Source organism: Oryctolagus cuniculus, chromosome 14, assembly GCF_964237555.1.
Source record: "Oryctolagus cuniculus chromosome 14, mOryCun1.1, whole genome shotgun sequence".
NCBI classification, from domain to species: Eukaryota; Metazoa; Chordata; class Mammalia; order Lagomorpha; family Leporidae; genus Oryctolagus; species Oryctolagus cuniculus.
This window is the reverse complement of record NC_091445.1, coordinates 34,377,248-34,398,360: the sequence shown is the minus strand read 5'-3', so window position 1 is coordinate 34,398,360 and position 21,113 is coordinate 34,377,248. Positions and strand designations below refer to the sequence as shown.

The 21,113-nt window shown below is 39.2% G+C and overlaps 1 protein-coding gene across 1 annotated transcript; it reads left to right on the top strand.

Moving 5' to 3' along the window:
* Positions 1-19,412: 19,412 nt before the first annotated feature.
* On the top strand, positions 19,413-20,845 carry LOC100352848 (olfactory receptor 2Y1-like). The gene has a single exon (XM_002713887.3). The coding sequence runs from the start codon at positions 19,916-19,918 to the stop codon at positions 20,843-20,845; it is 930 nt and encodes a 309-aa protein (XP_002713933.3). The 5' UTR covers positions 19,413-19,915.
* Positions 20,846-21,113: the final 268 nt, after the last annotated feature.

Genomic DNA, 21,113 nt, shown 5'->3' with positions numbered 1-21,113 from the left:
CTGCACCACAATGCTGTGCCCTAAAAATAAATTAAATTTAAATTAATTTAAATTTAAAAAATAAAATGAATTTAAAACAATAAAAATAACATATATACATATATACATACCAACATACAATACATGCATACAATAGAATACCATTCAGCCATAAACTTTGTATAATTTTGTCATTGCAACATCATCATGGAACTCAAGATCATTATGTTAAGTGAGATAGGCCCAAGACCAGAAAGAAAAGTATTACAAGCACTCACTCATATGTGGAATTTTTAAAATATTATTTATTTTTTGAAATGCACAGTTACAGAGAGAAAGAAGGAGAGAGAGATATATTCCAACCCCTGGTTCACTTCCCAAATGGCCACTACAGCTGGAGCTGGACAAACCCAAAGCCCAGAAGTCAGGAGCTTCTTCCAGGTCTCCAAGCACTTAGGCCATCTTCTGTTTTCCCAGGCATATTAGCAAGGAACTGTATTGGAGTGGAGCAGCTGGGACTCAAACCGGTGCCCATATGGGATACTAAAGCCTCGGCCCCCTACATTTGGATTCTTCAAAGAAGTTGATGACATAAAAGTTAGGATAGATGCAGAGAAATCATGTGATACAACATAATTTCCTGATGAAAACCTTAAGCAAATTGGGTTAGAAGGAATGTTCCTCAACACAATCAAAACAATCTATGACAAATCCACAGCCAGCATCTTATTGAATGGGGAGAAGTTCCACTAACACCCAGAACCAGACAAGGATACCCACTTTCACCATTGCAATGCAATTCAATATAGTTATGGGCATTTTAGCCAGAGTCATTAAGCAAGAGCAAAGTAATCAAAGGAATACAAATTGGAAAAGAGGAAGTCAAATTATCCCTATATGCAGATGACATGATTCTATATATAAAGGAACAAAAAGACGCCACAAAGAGACTATTGGAACTCATAAGAGTTTGGTAAAGTGGAAGGATGTAAAATTAATACACAAAAATCAATAGCCTTTATAAACATATACAATGCCATGGTGAAGAAAGAACTTCTAAGATAAATTCCACACACAAGATGTACAGAAAAGAATAAATACGTTGGAATAGTTAATCAAGAAAGTGAAATATATCTATGATGAAAATTATAAAACATTAAAGAAAGGAACAGGAAAAGATAAAAAATGGAAAAATAGTCCAGGTTTATATTTCACGAATTAATATCATAAAAATTCCCATACTACCAAAAGCACTTCACAGATTCAATACGTTCCAATCAAAATGCCAATGACATTCTGCTGAGGTCTAGAAAAAATGATGCTGAAATTTCATAAGGAATACAAGAGACCTTGAGTAGCTAAAAAATCTTATAAATGAAAACAAAGCCAGAAGCATCACAATCTCAGATTTCAAGACATACTAGAAGGCAGTTATAATTAAAACAGCTTGGTACTGGCACAAAAACAAACAGGTAGTAGACCAACAGAACAAAATAGAAACTCCAGAAATCAATCCATATATCTACAATCAACTAATCTTTGATAAAGGAGCTAAAATCAATCCCTGGAGAAAGGGCAGTCTCTTCAACAAATGGTGCTGGCAAAATTGGATCTCTGCTTATGGAAGTATGAAACAAGACCTCTACCTTACACCTTATAAAAACTCAACTCAAAAAGTAATCAAGGATTTAAATGACAGGAAAAGGACACTGAGGAAACTTTGCAAAACATTGACATAGGCAAAGACTTTTTGGAAAAGACCCCAGAAGTGCAGGCAATCAAGGCCAAAATAGACAAATGGGATTACATCAAGTGGAGAAGTTTCTGCACTACAAAAGAAGCACTCAGCAAAGTGAAGAGGTGACTGACAGAATGGGAGAAAATATTTATAAACTATGTAACTGATGAAGGATTAACATCCAGAATCTATAAAGAGCTCAAGAACTCCACAACAACAAAACAATCCAGTTAAGAAATGGGTGAAGGATCAGTTAGAATGGCTCACATTCAAAAATCTACCAACAATAGATGCTGGAGAGGATGTGGGGAAAAAGGGACACTAACCCACTGTTGGTGGGAATGCAAACTGGTTAATCCACTATGGAAGTAAGTCTGGAGATTTCTCAGAAACCTGAAGATAACCCTACCATTCAACCCAGCCATCCCACTCCTTGGAATTTACCCAAAGGAAATGAAATTGGAAAACAAACAAGCTGTCTGCACATTAATGTTTATTGCAGCTCAACTCACAATAGCTAAGACTTGGAACCAACCCAAAGGCCCATCAACGGTAGACTGGATAAAGAAATTATGGGACATGTACTCTATAGAATACTATACAGCAGTCAAAAACAATGAAACCCGGTCATTTGCAACAAGATGGAAGAATTTGGAAAACATCATGCTGAGTGAATTAAGCCAGTCACAAAGGGACAAATACCATATGTTCTCCCTGATTGGTGACAACTAACTGAGCACCAACGGGGAAACTTGTTGAAGTGAAATGGACACTATGAGAAACGGTGACTTGATCAGCTCTTGTCCTGACGGTTGATGTACAATGTAATACTTTATCCATTTTAGTATTTTTTTCCATTTTAGTACCATTGGTTGAACTCTGTAATTAACACACAATTATTCTTAGGTGTTTAAATTTTAACTGAAAAGTGATCCCTGTTAGGAATTTGGAAAACATTATGCTGAGTGAAATAAGCCAATCCCAAAGGGACAAATACCATATGTTCTCCTTGATAGGTGACCACTAACTGAGCACCAAAAAGGAAACCTGTTAAAGTGAAATGAACACTATGAGAAACGGTGACTTGATCAGCCCTCACCCTGACTGTTGATGAGCAACTTGATATGTTATCCCTCTTAGTATTTTTTTTTGTTTGTTCTACTTAATACTTTTGGTTGAATACTGTAATCAATACACAATTCTTCTTAAGTGCTGAAACTTAACTGAAAAGTGATCACTGTTAAATATAAGAGTGGGAATAAGAGAGGGAAGAGATGAGCAATGCGAGACATGCTCAAGCTGACTTACCTCAAATGGTAGAGTTAGAAATATACCAGGGGATTCCAATTCACTCCCATCAAGGTGGCATGTACCAATGCCATCTCACTAGTCCCAGTGATCAATTTCTGTTCACAATTGATCATAATGATAGGACTAAGAACCAAAGGGATCACATAAACAAGAATAGTGTCTGCAAATACTAGCTGATAGCATAAAAAAGGGAGAGAATGATCCAACATGGGAAGTGAGATACAAAGCAGACCCATAGAATGGCAGATGTCCTAAACAGCACTCTGGCCTGAGAATCAGCCCTTAAGGCATGCGGATCTGGCTGAAATGCCCATGAGAGTATTTCAGGCATGGAAAGCCAAGACACTCTGGGGAAAAAAATAAAACCTAAATAAGATCTCTGCGAGTGAGATCCCAGTGGAAAGAACAGGTCATCAAAGAAGGAGGTACCTTTCTCTGAAGGGAGGAGAGAACTTCCACTTTGACCATGGCCTTTTCTAAATATGATCATAGTCAGTGAACTCTGGTGGCTTCCATAGCCTTGGCAGCTCATGACAAGAGGCTAGGGTGATTACTGAGGCCATAAACAGGAGTGTCAATTTGTTAAGTCAACAACAGGAGTCACTGTGCACTTACTCCTCATGTAGGATCTTTGTCCTTAGTGTGCTGTACATTGAGATTTAATGCTATAACTAGTACTCAAACAGTATTTTTCACTTTATGTTTCTGTGTGGGAGCAAACTGTTGAAATCTTTACTTAATGTATGCTAAACTGATCTTCTGTATATAAAGAGAATTGAAAATGAATCTTGATGTGAATGGAAGGGGAGAGGGAGAGGGAAAGGGAAGGGTTGCAGGTGGGAGGGACGTTATGGGGGGGAAGCCATTGTAATCCATAAGCTGTACTTTGGAAATCTATATTCATTAAATAAAAGTTAAAAAAAAGAGAAATGGGTGAAGAATTTGAATAGGCATTTTTCAGGAGCCGAAAGTCAAATGGCCCATGGACAATTGAAAAAATTCTCAGAATCACTAGCCACCAAGTAAATGAAAATCAAACCACAATGACGTTTCATCTCACCTCAGAATGGTTCTCAGACAGAAATCAACAAATGATAAATGCTGGTGAGTATGTAGGGAAAAAAGTACCCTAATCCACTTTTGTTGAGAATGTAATCTAGTACAGCCATTGTGGAAGATGGTATAGAGATACCTTAGGAAGTTGAAAATACATGTACCATATGACTAAGCAATCTCACTCCTGCGAATTTATCAAAGAGAAATTAAATCAGCATATGGAAGAGTACCCCGATGTTCACTGCAGCTCAATTCACAATACCAAAGATATAGGATCAACCCAATTGTCCATCAACTAATGACTGGATAAAGAAATTATGGACACTGTGTTATATTACTCAACTACTCAGCCATAAAACATGCTGAAATCCTGTCTTTTGAAACTAAATAAATGCAACTGGAATCCATTATACTTAATGGAATAATCCAGTCCCCAAAAGAAATACCATATGTTTTCCTTGATCTGTGGTAACTAGTAGAGTACCAAGAATGTAATATATAGAGGTGAAATTGACATTTTGAGATTCAGTGATCGTTTACAGCCCTTGTCTCCACTGTTGAGTAACTTTTTTTTTTTACTATTTGTTGAACTCTTTACTTCATGTAGGGTTAATCTTATGAGTATCAAAAGTAGCCTGAAAGTAAATCATTGTAAACATTAAGAGTCAGAATAGGAGATGAAGGAGGAAGTGTGGAAGCATTGGCAAAAAGGAGGCTAGATGGGCAGTATTGCTATTGTCCTAAATCTGTATACCTGAAATACATGAAATTTGTATACCTTAAATAAAATTAAAAAAAATAATTTAGGAGTATAATGACAGTTACCAGAGGCTTGGAAGAATAGGGGAAAGCAGTGATGGTGAAATCTTGCTTAAAGAGTACTAACTTACAGTTAGATACTAGTAAGAATTTCTGGTGTTCTAGTGTACATCAGGGTGAATATAGATAAATATAATTTATTTTTATCTAAAAAAGGATAGAAAAAAGAATTTTGAATGCATTCAGCATAAAGAAATGTGAAGTGTTTGAGGGGATGGATACATTTACCCTGATTAGTCATTATACAATTTATACATGTATGGAAACAGTATGGTACCTCATAAATATGTATGATTTTTCCGTGTACATTAAAAGTGTTAAAAATTAGATTATGTAAAAGCACATCAGGAAAAATTATTCATGGTTTTCAACATATTTTATACCTAAATAAACTCACCTTTCAGTTTGATAATTTCATAAGCTTTTTGAAATAACAACCCATAGTATTTTCTGCATTAGTTTAGGAAAGATAGGGCACTGAGTAAATATTTGCAATATTTACAAATATTGTAAATATAAGTAATTACAATATTTATATTATAATATAAATAACATAATAAATAAATAAAAATATAAATCAATATACTGTAATATTAACTGTCATTGAATTAATGTCTACCATATTACAGGCACCTTAAAAACAATGTGTCATTACTTCACAGAAAATGGTATAAGACTGGTCATATTTGTCGCTCCCCATCTTCGTGGAGGAACGACACAGGACCCTGCGTTGTTCTTTCGTCTGCTCGGCCCTCCCCGGGTTTGCTGCTGGTTCTTCCCGGGTTGGCTACCGTCCCTTCCACCTCCGTGGAAGGGCGGTTCCCCCTGGCCACTTTCCCCACTTCCGCAGGGGAGCAGCACACCGCCGGCCGGCTCTCTCGGGGACTGCACAGGTGTTCCTTCAAATAGATGTTCCCCTTAGATGTTCCTGGTGCATGCTGTCTCTCTCCTCCCTTATAGTCCTCTTCCGCCAATCCCAACTCGGCTGCCCACACGCCGAGTACGCTGCTCTCCTCCAATCAGGAGCAGGATCAGCTCCTGGAGGTCATCACTCAAGTTGGCAAGAGGCAGCTGCGTAGAAGCTGTTTTCTCCTCTCCCAGCGCCATATTGTGGGAGAGCAGATGCATAGAATAAGTCTTAATTCCAGTAACTTAGTCTAGTCCGGGTTGCTCCCCACAGATCCCCCTTTCTTTTTATTTTTGGCATTGATACACACCTGTCTTTGGTGCCCCGCAGCACACACTCTGCTCTGCTTGCTGGAGTTGCCCACAGGTGCTTACAAGCCCTACCAATAAGGCAAACCAAATCCGGGTCCTCTCTTCGCCATGCTGTGAGGAGGTTTTTAGGTGCTGATGCGTGCCTGTGTTTGGTGCCCTGCAGCGCATGCTCTGCTCTGCTAGAACTGCCTTCAGGTGCTTACAAGCCCTAGCAATCAGGCAAACCGAATCCAAGCCCTCTCATTGCCGTCTTGTGGGGAGACTTATTGATGTTGATAACGTGCCTATCTTCGGTGACCTGCAGCTCATACTCTGGTCGAGCTGCCTGCTGGTGCTTATCGCCTAATCAGGCAGACCGAATCCAAGCCTTCTCATTGCTGTGGTGTGGGGAGGCCTTATTTTTCTCTATTTCTCTATCTCCGGACATTCCTATTTCTCCTATTTTACTTCTATTTGCCAGCATTCCTATTTCTCTCATTTTACTTCTAAAACTTCTGTTTCTCTTATCCCTGCGTCTTCCTGGCGCCCGCCCCGAGGCTGCTTCTCGGTGGCTTCCCGGCTCTGAGCCGCTTCAGCCAGCGCTTCTCTCATCTGCGCGGCTTCCTGGCTTCGCGCCCGCACCACGGCCTCGCACTAGCCCATCGTTCCCTATCTACTTGTGCCCCGCATGCTCTCTCTGCGTACGGCAGCCTCCGTGAGTCACATAGCCCCAGCTCACGTTTCCGCCACTGGTTGGTTTACTTTTCAGTCTAAGTTCCCTGGGCTAACCTGACGAAATGCAACCTATAGCTTACGTGTCCGCTCCCAGTTTGGCTTCCCGTCTTTTGCTCCCCGGGCTAATCTGACGGATTCCAACCTGGCTTACATCTCCGCCTTTGGTTTTAGCTTTTCGCCTTTTGTTCCCTGGGCTGACTTGAAGAATTCCAACCTGGCTTATGTTTCCGCCTCGGCCTGCCCCCGCAGCTTCAATTTCCCTAACATTTTTCTCTACCCGGTGTGTTTCCCTAAGTTTTCTTCCAACAATATTCCTCCCTCATTTCTCCTGGCTTCTCCCCATAGTCCATATCCAAGTCTGTTTGTTCTAGCTTTCACTTTCGCTTTCGACCTTAGAGATTTCTCCCAGCTTCCCCCCGTAGTCCGTATCTGAGTCTATGCCTAGGCTTTTGATAGCTTCTTCCGGCACCTTTTCCGTCCGGCTTTCCCCTAGGCTCTTTGCTAATCTCTCTCTCCAGTATTTTCCCACTTCTTCCCGTTTCTTCCCTCCTAGGTTTCCTATCCGAGTCACGGCACCATTATGTCGCTCCCCGTCTTCGTGGAGGAACGACACAGGACCCTGCGTTGTTCTTTCGTCTGCTCGGCCCTCCCCGGGTTTGCTGCTGGTTCTTCCCGGGTTGGCTACCGTCCCTTCCACCTCCGTGGAAGGGCGGTTCCCCCTGGCCACTTTCCCCACTTCCGCAGGGGAGCAGCACACCGCCGGCCGGCTCTCTCGGGGACTGCACAGGTGTTCCTTCAAATAGATGTTCCCCTTAGATGTTCCTGGTGCATGCTGTCTCTCTCCTCCCTTATAGTCCTCTTCCGCCAATCCCAACTCGGCTGCCCACACGCCGAGTACGCTGCTCTCCTCCAATCAGGAGCAGGATCAGCTCCTGGAGGTCATCACTCAAGTTGGCAAGAGGCAGCTGCGTAGAAGCTGTTTTCTCCTCTCCCAGCGCCATATTGTGGGAGAGCAGATGCATAGAATAAGTCTTAATTCCAGTAACTTAGTCTAGTCTGGGTTGCTCCCCACAATATTGACCTTGTGTTACTGGTAAGGAAAAAGACACTCAAACTTGTCAAGAAAGCTTTTAATGTACCCAAAGATGGGAATAGCCCAGCTATTTTCTCTATATTATATTGTGATGTCTGAAGTGGATACTGATAATTTTCAGTGTTGATTTTTAAAATATATATCATGGTGTAAAAGACAGTGTTCATTATTCAATAAGTAATTTTTGAATGAAAGATAAATTGGCTACATCAAAAATTATGTAAGCATATGAAGAGATACCTGAATTCCAATGTTTACCATATCTCAATTCACAGTAGCAAAGATGTGCAATCAACTGAGATGTCCATCAATGGATGACTGGATAATGAAAGTGTGGTATATGTATTTGATATAATATTACTCAGCCATAAAATAATGAAATCCTGACATTTACAAAAATGGATAGAACTGGATATCATTATGCTAAGTGAAATAAGCCAAAAACAAAAAGACAAATACCACATTTTCTGTCATATGTGGAAGTTTTCATATAATCATTATTTATAAATAATTACACATATTCTTTCCCCACTTTATTACCTTTTTCATGAATAATGTATTGATATTGATATTGTTATCACTACTTTAGTTTTTCTCTTCTTTTTTATTTTTGTATTTTTCCTTTGAAATATTTTATTTAAGGTATCCCACTGTACCCACCCCACCATCCACTCTCCCATTGTTGTTCCTCTTCTGTCTCCTATTTGCATTACTAAAATCTATTTTTAATTAACTTTACACACAGAAGATCATACTAATATGACAAAAGGACTGTTCCTCAGTAGTTTTTTGATTTCTCTTTTGGTTTCTTCTATGACCCACTGTTCATTCAGGAACATGTCATTATGTCTCCATGTGTTTGCACATGTTCTAGAGATTCTTGAGTTGTTGACTTCTGGCTCATTCCACTGTGGTCAGAGAAGATGTATGGTATAATTTCAATTTGTTTTTGAATTTTCTGAGACTTGCCTAGCCTGTGGTCTATCCTAGAGAAAGTTCCATGCACTGGTGAGGAGAATGCATATTCTGCAAGTGTAGGAGCAAAAGTTCTGTAGATATATGTTAGATTCATTTGGTCTATAGTGTCAATTAACTCTATTGTTTCCCTGATGATTTTCTGTCTGATTGATATGTCCATTGCTGAAAGTGGGGTATTGAAGTCTCCATTGCTATTGCATTTGATTCTATGTCTCCCTTTAGATCCATTAACATTTCTTTGAAATAGTCAGGTGGCCTGTAATTAGGTGACAATGTATTTATTATAGTTATATCTTCCTGTTGAATTGATCCTTTAATCATATAGTGTCCTTCTTTGTCTCTTTTTAGTTTTTGTGTTGAAGTCTATTTTCTCTGATATAGGTATAGGATGGCTACACCAGGTCTCTTGGTTTCTGTTAGCATAGAATATCTTTTTCCATCCTTCCACTTTGGATAGTCTGTGGATGTCTCTGTTGGTGAGATGTGTTTCTTATAGGCAACAAATGGATGGATTTTGCTTTCTAATCCATTAAGCTGGTCTGTGCCTCTTAGCTGGAAAGTTGAGACCATTTACATTCAAGGTGACTATTGATAAGCAACTACTTGACCCTACTGTTTTTCCGTAAATATTCCTATCGTTTACTTTGAATTTCCTTTGTAATTTTAATGGGAGATTTTTCTGTCTTCACCTCATTTTCACAGTGATGCATGTTTCTGTTTCTGTGCGTAACACATCCTTAAGCATCTTTTGTAAAGCTGGATGAGTGATGACAAATTCTTTCAATTTCTGTTATAGAAGGTCTTTATTTTACCTTCTTTCATCAATGAGAGCTTTGCAGGATTGACAGTTTTTTCTCTTAAGACTTGGAATATATCTCACTATTCTCTCTTAGTCTGTAGGATTTTGGATGAGAAGTCAGCTGTGAATCTATTTGGAGATCCTCCGAATGCAATCTGGCATTTCTCTTGTTCACAAAGAATCTTTTCTTTATCTTTTACTGTGGAAAGTTTGACTACAATGTGTCATGGTGAAGATCTTTACTGGTCATGTCTATTATGAATTCTATATGCTTCCTATACTTGGATTTACTTTTCTTTCTCCCAATTGTGGAAGTTTTCTGTAATTATTTCACTAAAAAGGCCTTCTAATCCATCCTCTCTTTCCACACCTTCAGGATCTCCTAAGACCCATATGTTGTATCACTTGATAGTATCCCATAAATGTCCAACACGGTTTTTTAGTTTTCTAATTTCTTCTTCTTCTTCTTTTTCCTTTTTTTTTTTTTTTGATTGGACTGTAAAATGTTTAGAGATTTGTCTTTGAACTCGGATATTCTTTCTTCTGCCTCACTGAGTCTGTTCTTAGGGCTTCCCACTGCATTTTTTGTTTGATCTACTTATTTTTTCACTTACATTATTTCATTTTGATTTCTTTTTAAAATCTCAATTTCATGGGAAAAACACTCATTCATGTCATGTATGGATTTATTTAATTCCGGGTTTGCTTCTGATTACTTCTAAGTAATTCTATGATAAATTTTTTGAATTCCATTTCCAGCATTTCTTTAATTCCTTCATTTTCACATTCTAGTATTGAAGTGCTGTTGTTTTCTTTTGGAGGCATCACGTTTTCTTACTTATTCTTTTTTCTTGAATTATGCATTTATTTTTAGGCATTTGTAGAGATACTTATTTTTTTCTTATGATGGCTTTTATCTTTGGACTATGTCTCTTTGGATTAGTGGAGTATCTGCTTTTTCAGTGAATACCATGAGGTGTGTGTTGAGCATGGCCAGGGAGCTCTGTTTGGTGCTCCAGGGTGAGAGGAATGTCTAAGGTGATAGCCAAATTGGGCACAGTACATTTTTTTTAATCAGAGGGGAAGTTTGATCTGTTCTGTTGGTGTAGTCTAATGCTCCAAGGAGACCAAGACCTGTTTGCTAGCCCTAGTGGGTATAATATTTGTGCTGCCACAAGAACCACACAAAGGACCCATGCAGTCCTCGCTGTGAGCACCTATTCCAATAGCAATAACTCTCACCATTTAATCAGGGAGTTCTGAGCATGTGTGGGGCCTTCCATAGTGACTACCTAAAGACCCAGCCAAATCCAGTGTCATCACATGCAGCCCCTGTGTTTTCACAGTCCAAACACACCTGGCTCCCACAGTCATGAGCATCCAGCCTCTTTTCAGTTCTCTGAGCCAGACTCAGGCCTCTCCTCTCAGCTGGTTTTTGAGCATGAAGATATGAGCTGGAACAGCTGTTACATGTATCCAAAATGGCACCCTCCCCCTCTCGGCTAGTAGCAGGATGATGGTGGATAGTCAGGGAGAGAGAAATGTGCCCTCCTTTTTTCTCTAGGTTGGGAGGTATACATGGTTCAAATCCAGACTCTTACCTAGCTCTTCTCCTAGCTTTGTCACCAGTGGCTTGCACTGCTGTAATCTGGTCTCACCTCACTCTCCAAAGCTGGTCCTGAGGCTCTGGGCTGCTGGGGTCCTGAGTTGTGCACACTCACACACTCTATATAGATCCACAGTGTCCTTCTAATTTGTGTGGAGGTTTCTCTGCTGTTTTCTCCCCAATTCTTCCCTGAGATTGCACTCTCTCCATGTTATTTTTTTTAAGATTTATTTATTGGTTTGAAAGGCAGAATTACAGAAAATCAAAGGCAGATTGGGTGGGTGTCTTCCATATGCTGATTTACTCCCCAAATGGCTACAATGGCTGGAGCTGAGCCCATCCAAAGCCAGGAGCCAAGAGCTTCTTCCAGGTATCCCATGCAGGTGATTGGGCATAAGGACTTGGTTCATCTTCTACTGCTTTCCCAGGCCATAGTAGAAAGCTGGATCAGAAGTGGAGCAGCTCGTACTGGAACTGCTACCCATATGGGATGCCAGCACTGCAGGTGGCAGCTTTACCTGCTATGCCACAGTGCTGGCCCCCTCTCCATTTTTTTTAACTGTCTTCCCCTAGTCTAGAGTAAGTAAGCTTTCTTTCTATTCCGCTATCTTGATCCTGTTTCCATATTTACATGTATATATTAGGTGATATGGAAAAATGTTAAAAATTATTAAATCTATGCGTGGTCATTGAACTATGCTTTATATTTTTCTATATTATTTGAAATATTTAACATAAAAAGCAAAAAGTTGTGTACATGATCAAGGTATAAAACAAATATTAATACATAAAATATTGTAATAGAATGATAGATCATGGGAATTGTCAAAGAAATTAATATTTAGTTCAATATATGACACATATACATACAACTATATAAGCATTGCATGAGGAGTAAAGAGAAGGAAGATTTGATGTTGGGTAACCATAGTAGGCTTCAAGAAAGAAATGGAATTTGTTTTGATTAGTGAGAATCTGGTAGGATTTAAGTAAAAGTAGACAAATCATGAATAATTCCAGACTGGAGACTGTATGAGCCAAGTGACAAGATTTATTATGAAATTACCAAATTGATCAACTTGTTTATGACAGAGTATAGGGAATAGTGAGTATTGCAGAATGCAAGGCAGAGTTATAGTGCCAATATAATTATCACATTGGGCCCCAGAAGTCTCTAAGGTCATCTGGGAATCAATTCATTCATGGCTCTTAAGGAGGCCTTGGCAATATCCCCAGAGTTGCTATCCTCATCCTTAGGATCAGGAGGCAGTTTCATAATATACTGGCTTCTCCCTCACTTGAGTTGGTTAGGTTTCAGTAGGGAAGATGCTCCAATCTTATGAAAAATGAGATTCAGTATTCTCCCTAGCTGAGGAAGGAAATCTTGCATAATCACTTCAGTAGTTCAGTAGTTCAGGAAAGAATCTTTTGCCAATAACTCTAAATGTCAATCTTCTCCAGTTGGTTTCACATTTCCTTTGATGCCAGTAGAATTGAGAAAGGTAAATGCAGTGGTTTCTTTTCATGGAGCTCTGGTGAGTACTGACTGGGCACAATACTCTGGCTTCACAGTTAAAATCCAGAAAGCTAAAAATATTCTGTTAGGCAATTAGAATTAGCTTCATTATGCTGAGAGCCTGAATTGGGAATGTAGAAAAGTAAAATTCATGCAAGAGTATGTTTCATTGCTGATACAGTTTTCTTTTTTCTACCCACCCATCCATACATACATCCATCCAGTTATAAAAATACACTTAACTGCAGTTCTTTCTCCATAGTTACATAGACTTAGGGACATCATTTAACAGTTGTAGGACTGTTCCTCTGTAAATTCTGGGATTGGTTCAAAATCATTTTGCAGTCCCTTTTAAAAGTCAAATCCTGTGAAGTAAAAGCAGTATTGATAAAGCAAAGTAATTGGTAAACATGAGAATCAGGAGTAAAAGAATAGAAATATCATCAGAGTTAATGAAGATAAACCAAGGAACATTTTTAAGAGGATTAGACAATACGAAGGACAGTCTTTAGAGACGATGTTCTGTCTGGGGACTCAAAGTTAAAAGAAGCTGTTTGTTAATTCATTCAGCATTTGGATGCAAATTACTCTGACTAGGCTCAGGCTGTGATTTTGTAGTATTATACTAGGAAATATTCATAGATTATTATTAAATATTTGATAGAAGTTTCATGAAGATCAACCAAAACTTGCGGCATAGGATGGATATTGTGTTATTTCTATTGTCAGAGTAATGCAGTCAGGGTGAAAGAATGAGCCTGTAAAAGACAACACTGTGATGAATACATTGTAGAAAGTAGTTCTGTTGCCTCAGATTGGATAGCTTAATAAAAACCAATGTGAGAACTACATAAGCAGGTATCATAGGAGGAAATGAAATTAGATTCAAATTTTGTATATATTTTCAAAAAATACATTGTTACAATAATGTTGTAACATTACTGTATTATAACCATACAATATTTATGCACATTTTAATCTAAAATGACTAGGATGGAATTGGTAGAACCTCCTTCTTTGCTTAGGCAGAATCTTAAATTTTCTGCCTGGGATCTGGCTCCATTATAATCAGAAAAAAATCAGTAAGTTGGTGGAGTGGATGAAGGATGTAGGGCAACATGCTGTTGAGGAAAGAATGTAAATAATAATTTTATTATTTGTAAATATATGCATAGACACAAAGATGCAGATATATACGCAGACATAAACATCCAAGGCACGAACACAGGAAATCAATGGTCTGTGTAATACAAGAAATCAATATTATCAAACATGCAAATGTCCAAAGGTTTCATACATGCCAAGGGAATCAATAGTATAGGCTAAATTTTTTAAAATTAAGATTTTTAGGGAAAATGAACAAAATCAGGGTTTGGTGGAATACTAGAAACCATCTAGTACAGTGTTCCAATTAATGTGGAAACTTTCTCACAACATACTGAAGGTTCAGCCTTTGAATGAGCAGGAAACTTGCAAGTGGCCAGAATATTACCCTATTTCCAGGATGTCTATTTTCAAATTGCTTTGTTTTTCTGTTGAATTTATGTTGAACCACAATTTGTCCTTTTGTATGGCCCACCAGATGGTTCTAATTTTTCTCTTTGGTGAAGAACTAAGCAGGTGAGCCACATTTTCCGTATGACAGATTATTAACTATGTAGGCAAATTGTCATGTTTCTCTTTAAGCAAGAATATACAATTCAATAGAAAATACAATTATAATATCTATTTCTCAGCAGGATGCTTTCATATGGCTTATTGGTTTTATTGTTCTTTATTTCTAGATTTTTTTAAACTTTATTTAATGAATATAGATTTCCAAAGTACAGCTTATGGATTACAATGGCTTCCCCCCCATAACGTCCCTCCCACCTGCAACCCTCCCCTTTCCCACTCCCTCTCCCCTTCCATTCACATGAGGATTTATTTTCAATTCTCTTTATTTACAGAAGATCAGTTTAGCATACATTAAGTAAAGATTTCAACAGTTTGCTCCCACACAGAAACATAAAGTGAAAAATACTGTTTGAGTACTAGTTATAGCATTAAATCACAATGTACAGTACACCAAGGACAAGATCCTACATTAGGAGTAAGTGCACAGTGACTCCTGTTGTTGACTTAACAAATTGACACTCAAGAGATTTATTTTTATTTATTTGAAAACATAGAATTACAGAGAGAGGTAGAGAGAGGGAGAGGTAGAGAGAGGAAGAGGGAGAGGGAGAGAGAGAGAGAGAGAGGTCTTCCATCCACTGGTACAAGCCCCAGATGGCCATAATAGCTGCAGATGAGCCTACCCAAAGTCAGGAACCAGCATCTTCTGACAGATCTCCCATATAGGTGCAGGGGCCTAAGGACTTGGGCAAGCTTCTGCTGCTTTCCTGGGCGATAACAGACCGCTGGATCAGAAGAGGATCAGCCGGGACTAGAACCAGCACCTAAATGGGATGCTGGTGCTTCAGGCCAGGGCTTTAACCTGCTGCATCATAGCACCAGCCCCTATTTCTGCATATTTTATCAACATGCTTATCCAAGCCTTTTGCCAAGAAAAAAATTGCAAAATATTTTAAATTCTATCTGGCCAGTATAGACTTTTGTACTTCATATTTTTCTAAATACAGTTCAATATAAGGATAATTTGTGAACACCTAGAGATAGTTGGGTTAAAAACATGTGTTCTTGCTGGCGCCGTGGCTTACTAGGCTAATCCTCTGCCTGCAGCGCCGGCACCCCGGGTTCTAGTCCTGGTCGGGGTGCCAGATTCTGTCCCAGTTGCTCCTCTTCCAGTCCAGCTCTCTGCTGTGGCCCGGGAAGGCAGTGGAGGATGGCCCACATGCTTGGGCCCTAAACCCGCATGGGAGACCAGGAGGAAGCACCTGGCTCCTGGCTTCGGATTGGCGCAGTGTGCCGGCCATAACAGCCATTTGAGGGGTGAGCTAACAGAAGGAAAACCTTTCTCTCTGTCTCTCTCTCTCACTGTCTAACTCTGCCTGTCAAAAAAATGTTTTCTTAGGAACAATTTATATCAGACTAACATAATTTTCTTTTACTTGATTATTAGATCTTGGAAATATGAAGTAAAATGGACATTTTCAGGCTTCCATATTCACTCAAACAATATGGAATCTGGATATTCTTGTATTTTATGATTATTTTCTTCAACATTTGGAAGAATGCTATTTGGAAGGAAGTTTGTGCTTTTTCTGTGTGTTTCACTAAAGAAACTTTCACCATTCTGCCACATGTATACATTGGGACTTTCCACATGAAAGCTCAATGCTGTCTTAGCCTTTAGCAAGTTTGACCAGAGTCAAGCCCTACCTGGATTATTTGCTGTAGGACTGGAAATAATAGGATCTAACAGAAACCCAATGTTGGGGTAATTTGAAGAATGTATTTTACCTGCTTTTGGCAGAAAAAAAAGGTTTCCTAAAAATTGGTGAGTATGAATTTTTCTTTTCCTGTTTGTTTTGGGTATGAAGCAAACTCCAAAAATGGTATCCACATGAGCAGTAGAGAAAATACAGATCTACTAGATTTTTGAACTGTCATAATTGTAGCAGCTTATTTCTGAGTGGAAAGGGATGTGACTAATGTAGTGAGAGCCAGGCAAGCTGTGTTGAACAAATGCAGTCACTGGCACCAATCTCAGTGGAGTTTTATGTGATACTTCAGGTGGATACAGATATTATAATTCTGGAGATCAGCCCATTCTCAACAAGACCAGCATTAAAAAGTGGGATATATTCCTCAAGAAAAGATTCACAAGTGGGAAGACAGGTGTCAAGGTCTTGGTTAGGCAGAAGAAAATTAATATTATGCAACAGGAATAAAAAACAATTTCACAGAGTCTGTATACATATTGGAACTTTCCTGAAACACTAAAATCCAGATAAAAGGCACCAGACTCCACAGAATCAGAAATACATCCATATTTTATTTTCTAAATGGCCTGAAACTGCAGTGACATACCACACCTTTATAAAGATCTGTTAAAAAGTTGATGCAGGTGAGTGCCTACAAGCAACAGTGTCTTAATTATTAAAAAATTTTTGTGTCATTAATTCTTCTAGGCACTAAAATTGTAAATGTGAAGAAGATAGTTCCGTATTGATCTTTATTATTTATGGGGACAAAGCATTGGATTCTCCAAGAACTGGACGCAGGGAACAGAACAATAAGTTAAGGATACCAGTAAGAAAATTATTGACATTATAGCTCAAGGAATTCAAGAAGAAAAAGATCACATAAAGATGGAAATAGAGAACTGAGAGATGAGGAAAATAAGAGGTCAAAAACTATGGATTAGGAAATGAGTCTAAGGTTTCATTAAAGTTCAATTAAAGATTGATATTCTGTATAGAGGAGTCATGAATTGGATAGTGCAGAGTTAAGAGGAAATTAGTTTTAGATTTTTCCCCCAAACTACACAGGACAGATACTGTATTGAATTTTATGTTCTCTGAGCTTGAACCTATTAACATTTAGCAGACATATAAGCTCTGTTTTCTCATGTTGAGTGTTTGGTCATTGCATCTCCAGATCATTTTCTCTTCTTGTTTTACAGCAAATGGCTGTCAGGTTGTTAGTTTGGTGTCCTCCATTCTATATTTGTCAAACTGATGTTTTGAAACTAAGTTCAGGTTTTCCTTTTTGTGTTTGTTTTATCTATGTGGAAAACATTCATTTTTTTCCTTTTTTTATTTAGTAAATATAAGTTTCCAAAGCAGTTTATGGATTACATTGGCTCCCCCCCATAATTTCCCTCCCACTCGCACCCCTCCCATCTCCCACTCCCTCTCCCATTCCATTCACATCAAGATTCATTTTCAATTATCTTTATATACAGAAGATCGATTCAGTATACATTAAGTAAAGAGTTCATCAGTTTGCACCCACACAGAAACACAGTGTAAAAATACTGTTTCAGTACTAGTTATAGCATTACTTCACATTGGACAACACATTAAGGACAGATCCCACATGAGAAGTAAGTACACAGTGACTCCTGTTGTCGACTTAACAATTTGACACTCTTGTTTATGGTGTCAGTAATCTCCCTAGGCTCTAGTCATGAGTTGCCAAGGCTATGGAAGCCTTTTGGGTTCGCCAACTTCGATCTTATTCTGACAGGGTCATAGTCAAAGTGGAAGTTCTCTCCTCCCTTCAGAGAAAGGTACCTCCTTCTTTGATGACCCGTTCTTTCCACTTGGATCTCACTAGTGGAGATCTTTCATTTAGGTCTTTTTTTTTCCAGAGTCTCTTGGCTTTCCATGCCTAAAGTACTCTCATGGGCTCTTCAGCCGGATCCGAAAGCCTTAAGGGCTGATTCTGAGGCCAGAGTGCTGTTTAGGACATCTGCCATTCTATGAGTCTGCTGAGTATCTCGCTTCCCATGTTGGATCGTTCTCTCCCTTTTTCATTCTATTAGTTAGTATTAGCAGACACTAGTCTTAAAACATTCATTTTTATGATTTCTTATTTCATCATGTTGAATTCCATTGGGATTAGGGTTCTAACATTTATATTAATTATTTTATTTAGATTTCTTTTCAAAAGATTTTATTTGAAAGCCAGAGAGATACACAGAGTGATGGGGAGAGAGAGAGAGAGAGAGAGAGAGAGAGAGAGAGAGAGAGAGAGAATCTTCCATCTGCTGGTTACCTCCTCAAATTGCTGCAATGGTTGGGGCTGGGCCAGGCCAAATCTAGGAGCTAGGAGTCAGGAGTTTCTTCCAGGTCTCTCATGTGGGTGCAGAGGCCCAAGTACTTGTGCCATCTTTCACTGCTTTCTCATGAGCATTAACAGGGAGCTGGATTGTAAGTGGAGCAACTGGGACTTGTCATCACATATAGGATGATAGAGTCACAGGCAGTGGCTTAACCACTATGCCACAATGCCAACCCCCAAAGTAACATCAATTTAATATCTTTTGCATGCCATAAAGAAAGACACCAGCATTTATTTTTATATTCATTGTATTTTATACTAGAGAAACTCACAAAGAAGGACAAACATTGGCTGGTGCCGTGGCTTAATAGGCTAATCCTCTGCCTGTGGCGCCGGCACACTGGGTTCTAGTCCTGGTCGGGGCGCTGGATTCTGTCCCAGTTGCCCCTCTTCCAGTTCAGCTCTCTGCTGTGGCCCAAGAGTGAAGTGAAGGATGGCCCAAGTGTTTGGGTCCCTCCACCTGCATGGGAGACTAGGAGAAGCACCTGGCTCCTGGCTTCAGATCAGTGTGGTGCACCGGCCACAGTGGCCATTGGAGGGTGAACCAATGGTAAAGGAAGACTTTTCTCCCTGTCTCTCTCTCTCTCTCACTTTCCACTCTGTCTGTCAAAAAAAAAAAAAAAAGAAGGACAAACATGTAAACTAATTTCAACGAATGTGACAAATTCTAGACAGAAACTTCAGAAAGAGAGTTGATGTATAGAAGAGGGAACAGCTTCTGGGTATTTGAAGAATTACTTTATCACTTGACAAAGCCAACTTATGATTCATCATAATAAATATATTTGTTACTAATTGTCTTTTTCTCCCCCCAAAGGTATGGATATATGTTCTTCTGATTCCTTTGCTGATTCTAGGTGGGAATTCCAAGAATGGTACACTGAACATACTCATTGAGAAGGAGGTAGATGAACACCTAGAGGTTAATATTATGATCTAAACCTTGTTATTACTGGATGCTAATGTACTGAAGCAGATTTCCTAACAGATCAAGAAAAGGAGCAAATGGGAACTATATAGAATACCAATGCTACATTGTAACACTTTATACTTTTAGAAATAGTTTTCACATGACTGTGTTTGTTACTTTCAGACAAGGAAACATCAGGTCAAAGGACTGACTTTCCTGACTAAAATCATGAGACAAATGGGTAGAAGGACTAATTCAGTGATCTTTCTACCTAAATAAGAGAAGATTAAGAATAAGAGACAGTGTGAAAAAATGTTGTGAATACCAAAATACTCATAGATAATAAAATGAATGATTTAAGGAGTATACTATGGATAAAATTTTAATCTATATTCTTTATAAGAGGCATTAAATTGTCTTCTGCTGTTTGGTTGGGTGAAAGGCTATGGGGAGTCTCAATACCACTTTCAGAGAGGGCTTCATTTTGGTGGGCTTCTCAGATTGGCCTCAACTGGAAGTTTTCCTTTTTGTCTTTATTTTTATTTTCTACTCTCTAACTCTTTGTGGCAACACCACTATCATTGCTCTCTCCCAGCTGGATATTCGACTGCAAACACCCATGTACTTCTTTCTCTGCCACCTCTCTTTCTTGGACCTCTGCTACACTACCAGCACTGTGCCTCAACTGCTGATCAATCTTCAAGGACCTGACCGGACCATCAGCTATGGAGGGTGTGTGGCCCAGCTTTTCATTGTCCTTGCCTTAGGCTCAACGGAGAGTGTTCTCTTGGTGGTGATGGCTTTTGATCGCTATGCTGCCATCTGTCGTCCACTCCACTACATGGCCATTATGTACCCCCATCTCTGCCAGGCATTGGCTGTTGTCTCCTGGTTGGGAGGTTTCATAAACTCTTTGATTCAGACAGGTCTTATGATGGCCCTACCTCTCTGTGGCCTTCACTTAAATCACTTTTTCTGTGAGATGCCTGTATTCCTGAAGTTAGCTTGTGAAGACACAGAAGGAACAGAGGCAAAGATGTTTGTGGCCCGAGCCATAATCTTGATCTTTCCTGCAGCACTAATTCTTGTCTCCTATTTACACATAACTAAGGCAGTGCTGAAGGTCAAGTCAATGGCTGCAAAGAGAAAGGCTTTTGGGACTTGTGGGTCTCACCTGCTTGTGGTTTCCCTTTTTTATGGCTCAGCCATCTACACCTATCTCCAACCCATTGACAGTTATTCTGAGAATGGGGGAAAGTTTGTTGCTCTTTTTTATACTATTGTTACCCCTATGCTCAATCCTCTGATTTATACCTTAAGGAACAAAGATGTGAAGGGGGCTCTGAAAAAGCTACTAGGGAGAGGCAGATACTAAGTGTAGGAGAGGAAGAGAGGACCAATGGTTTTCTGAAGTAGCCCTCAGACAATGGAACCCATTTTATAGTTAGTAAATTTTTCATTGAGTGAATCATCTGTTTTTACTAAGTCATTAGTGTCTCACATTTAACATTTTTTATTAATATAAACAGAACAGATTTTATGCATTCCATAGGTACAGTTCCAAGAAGACAACTACACTTCCCTCACTCCCTGCTCCCCCTAGTCTCCATCCCTCCCTCTCTTCCTCTCTCTTCATCAGTTTT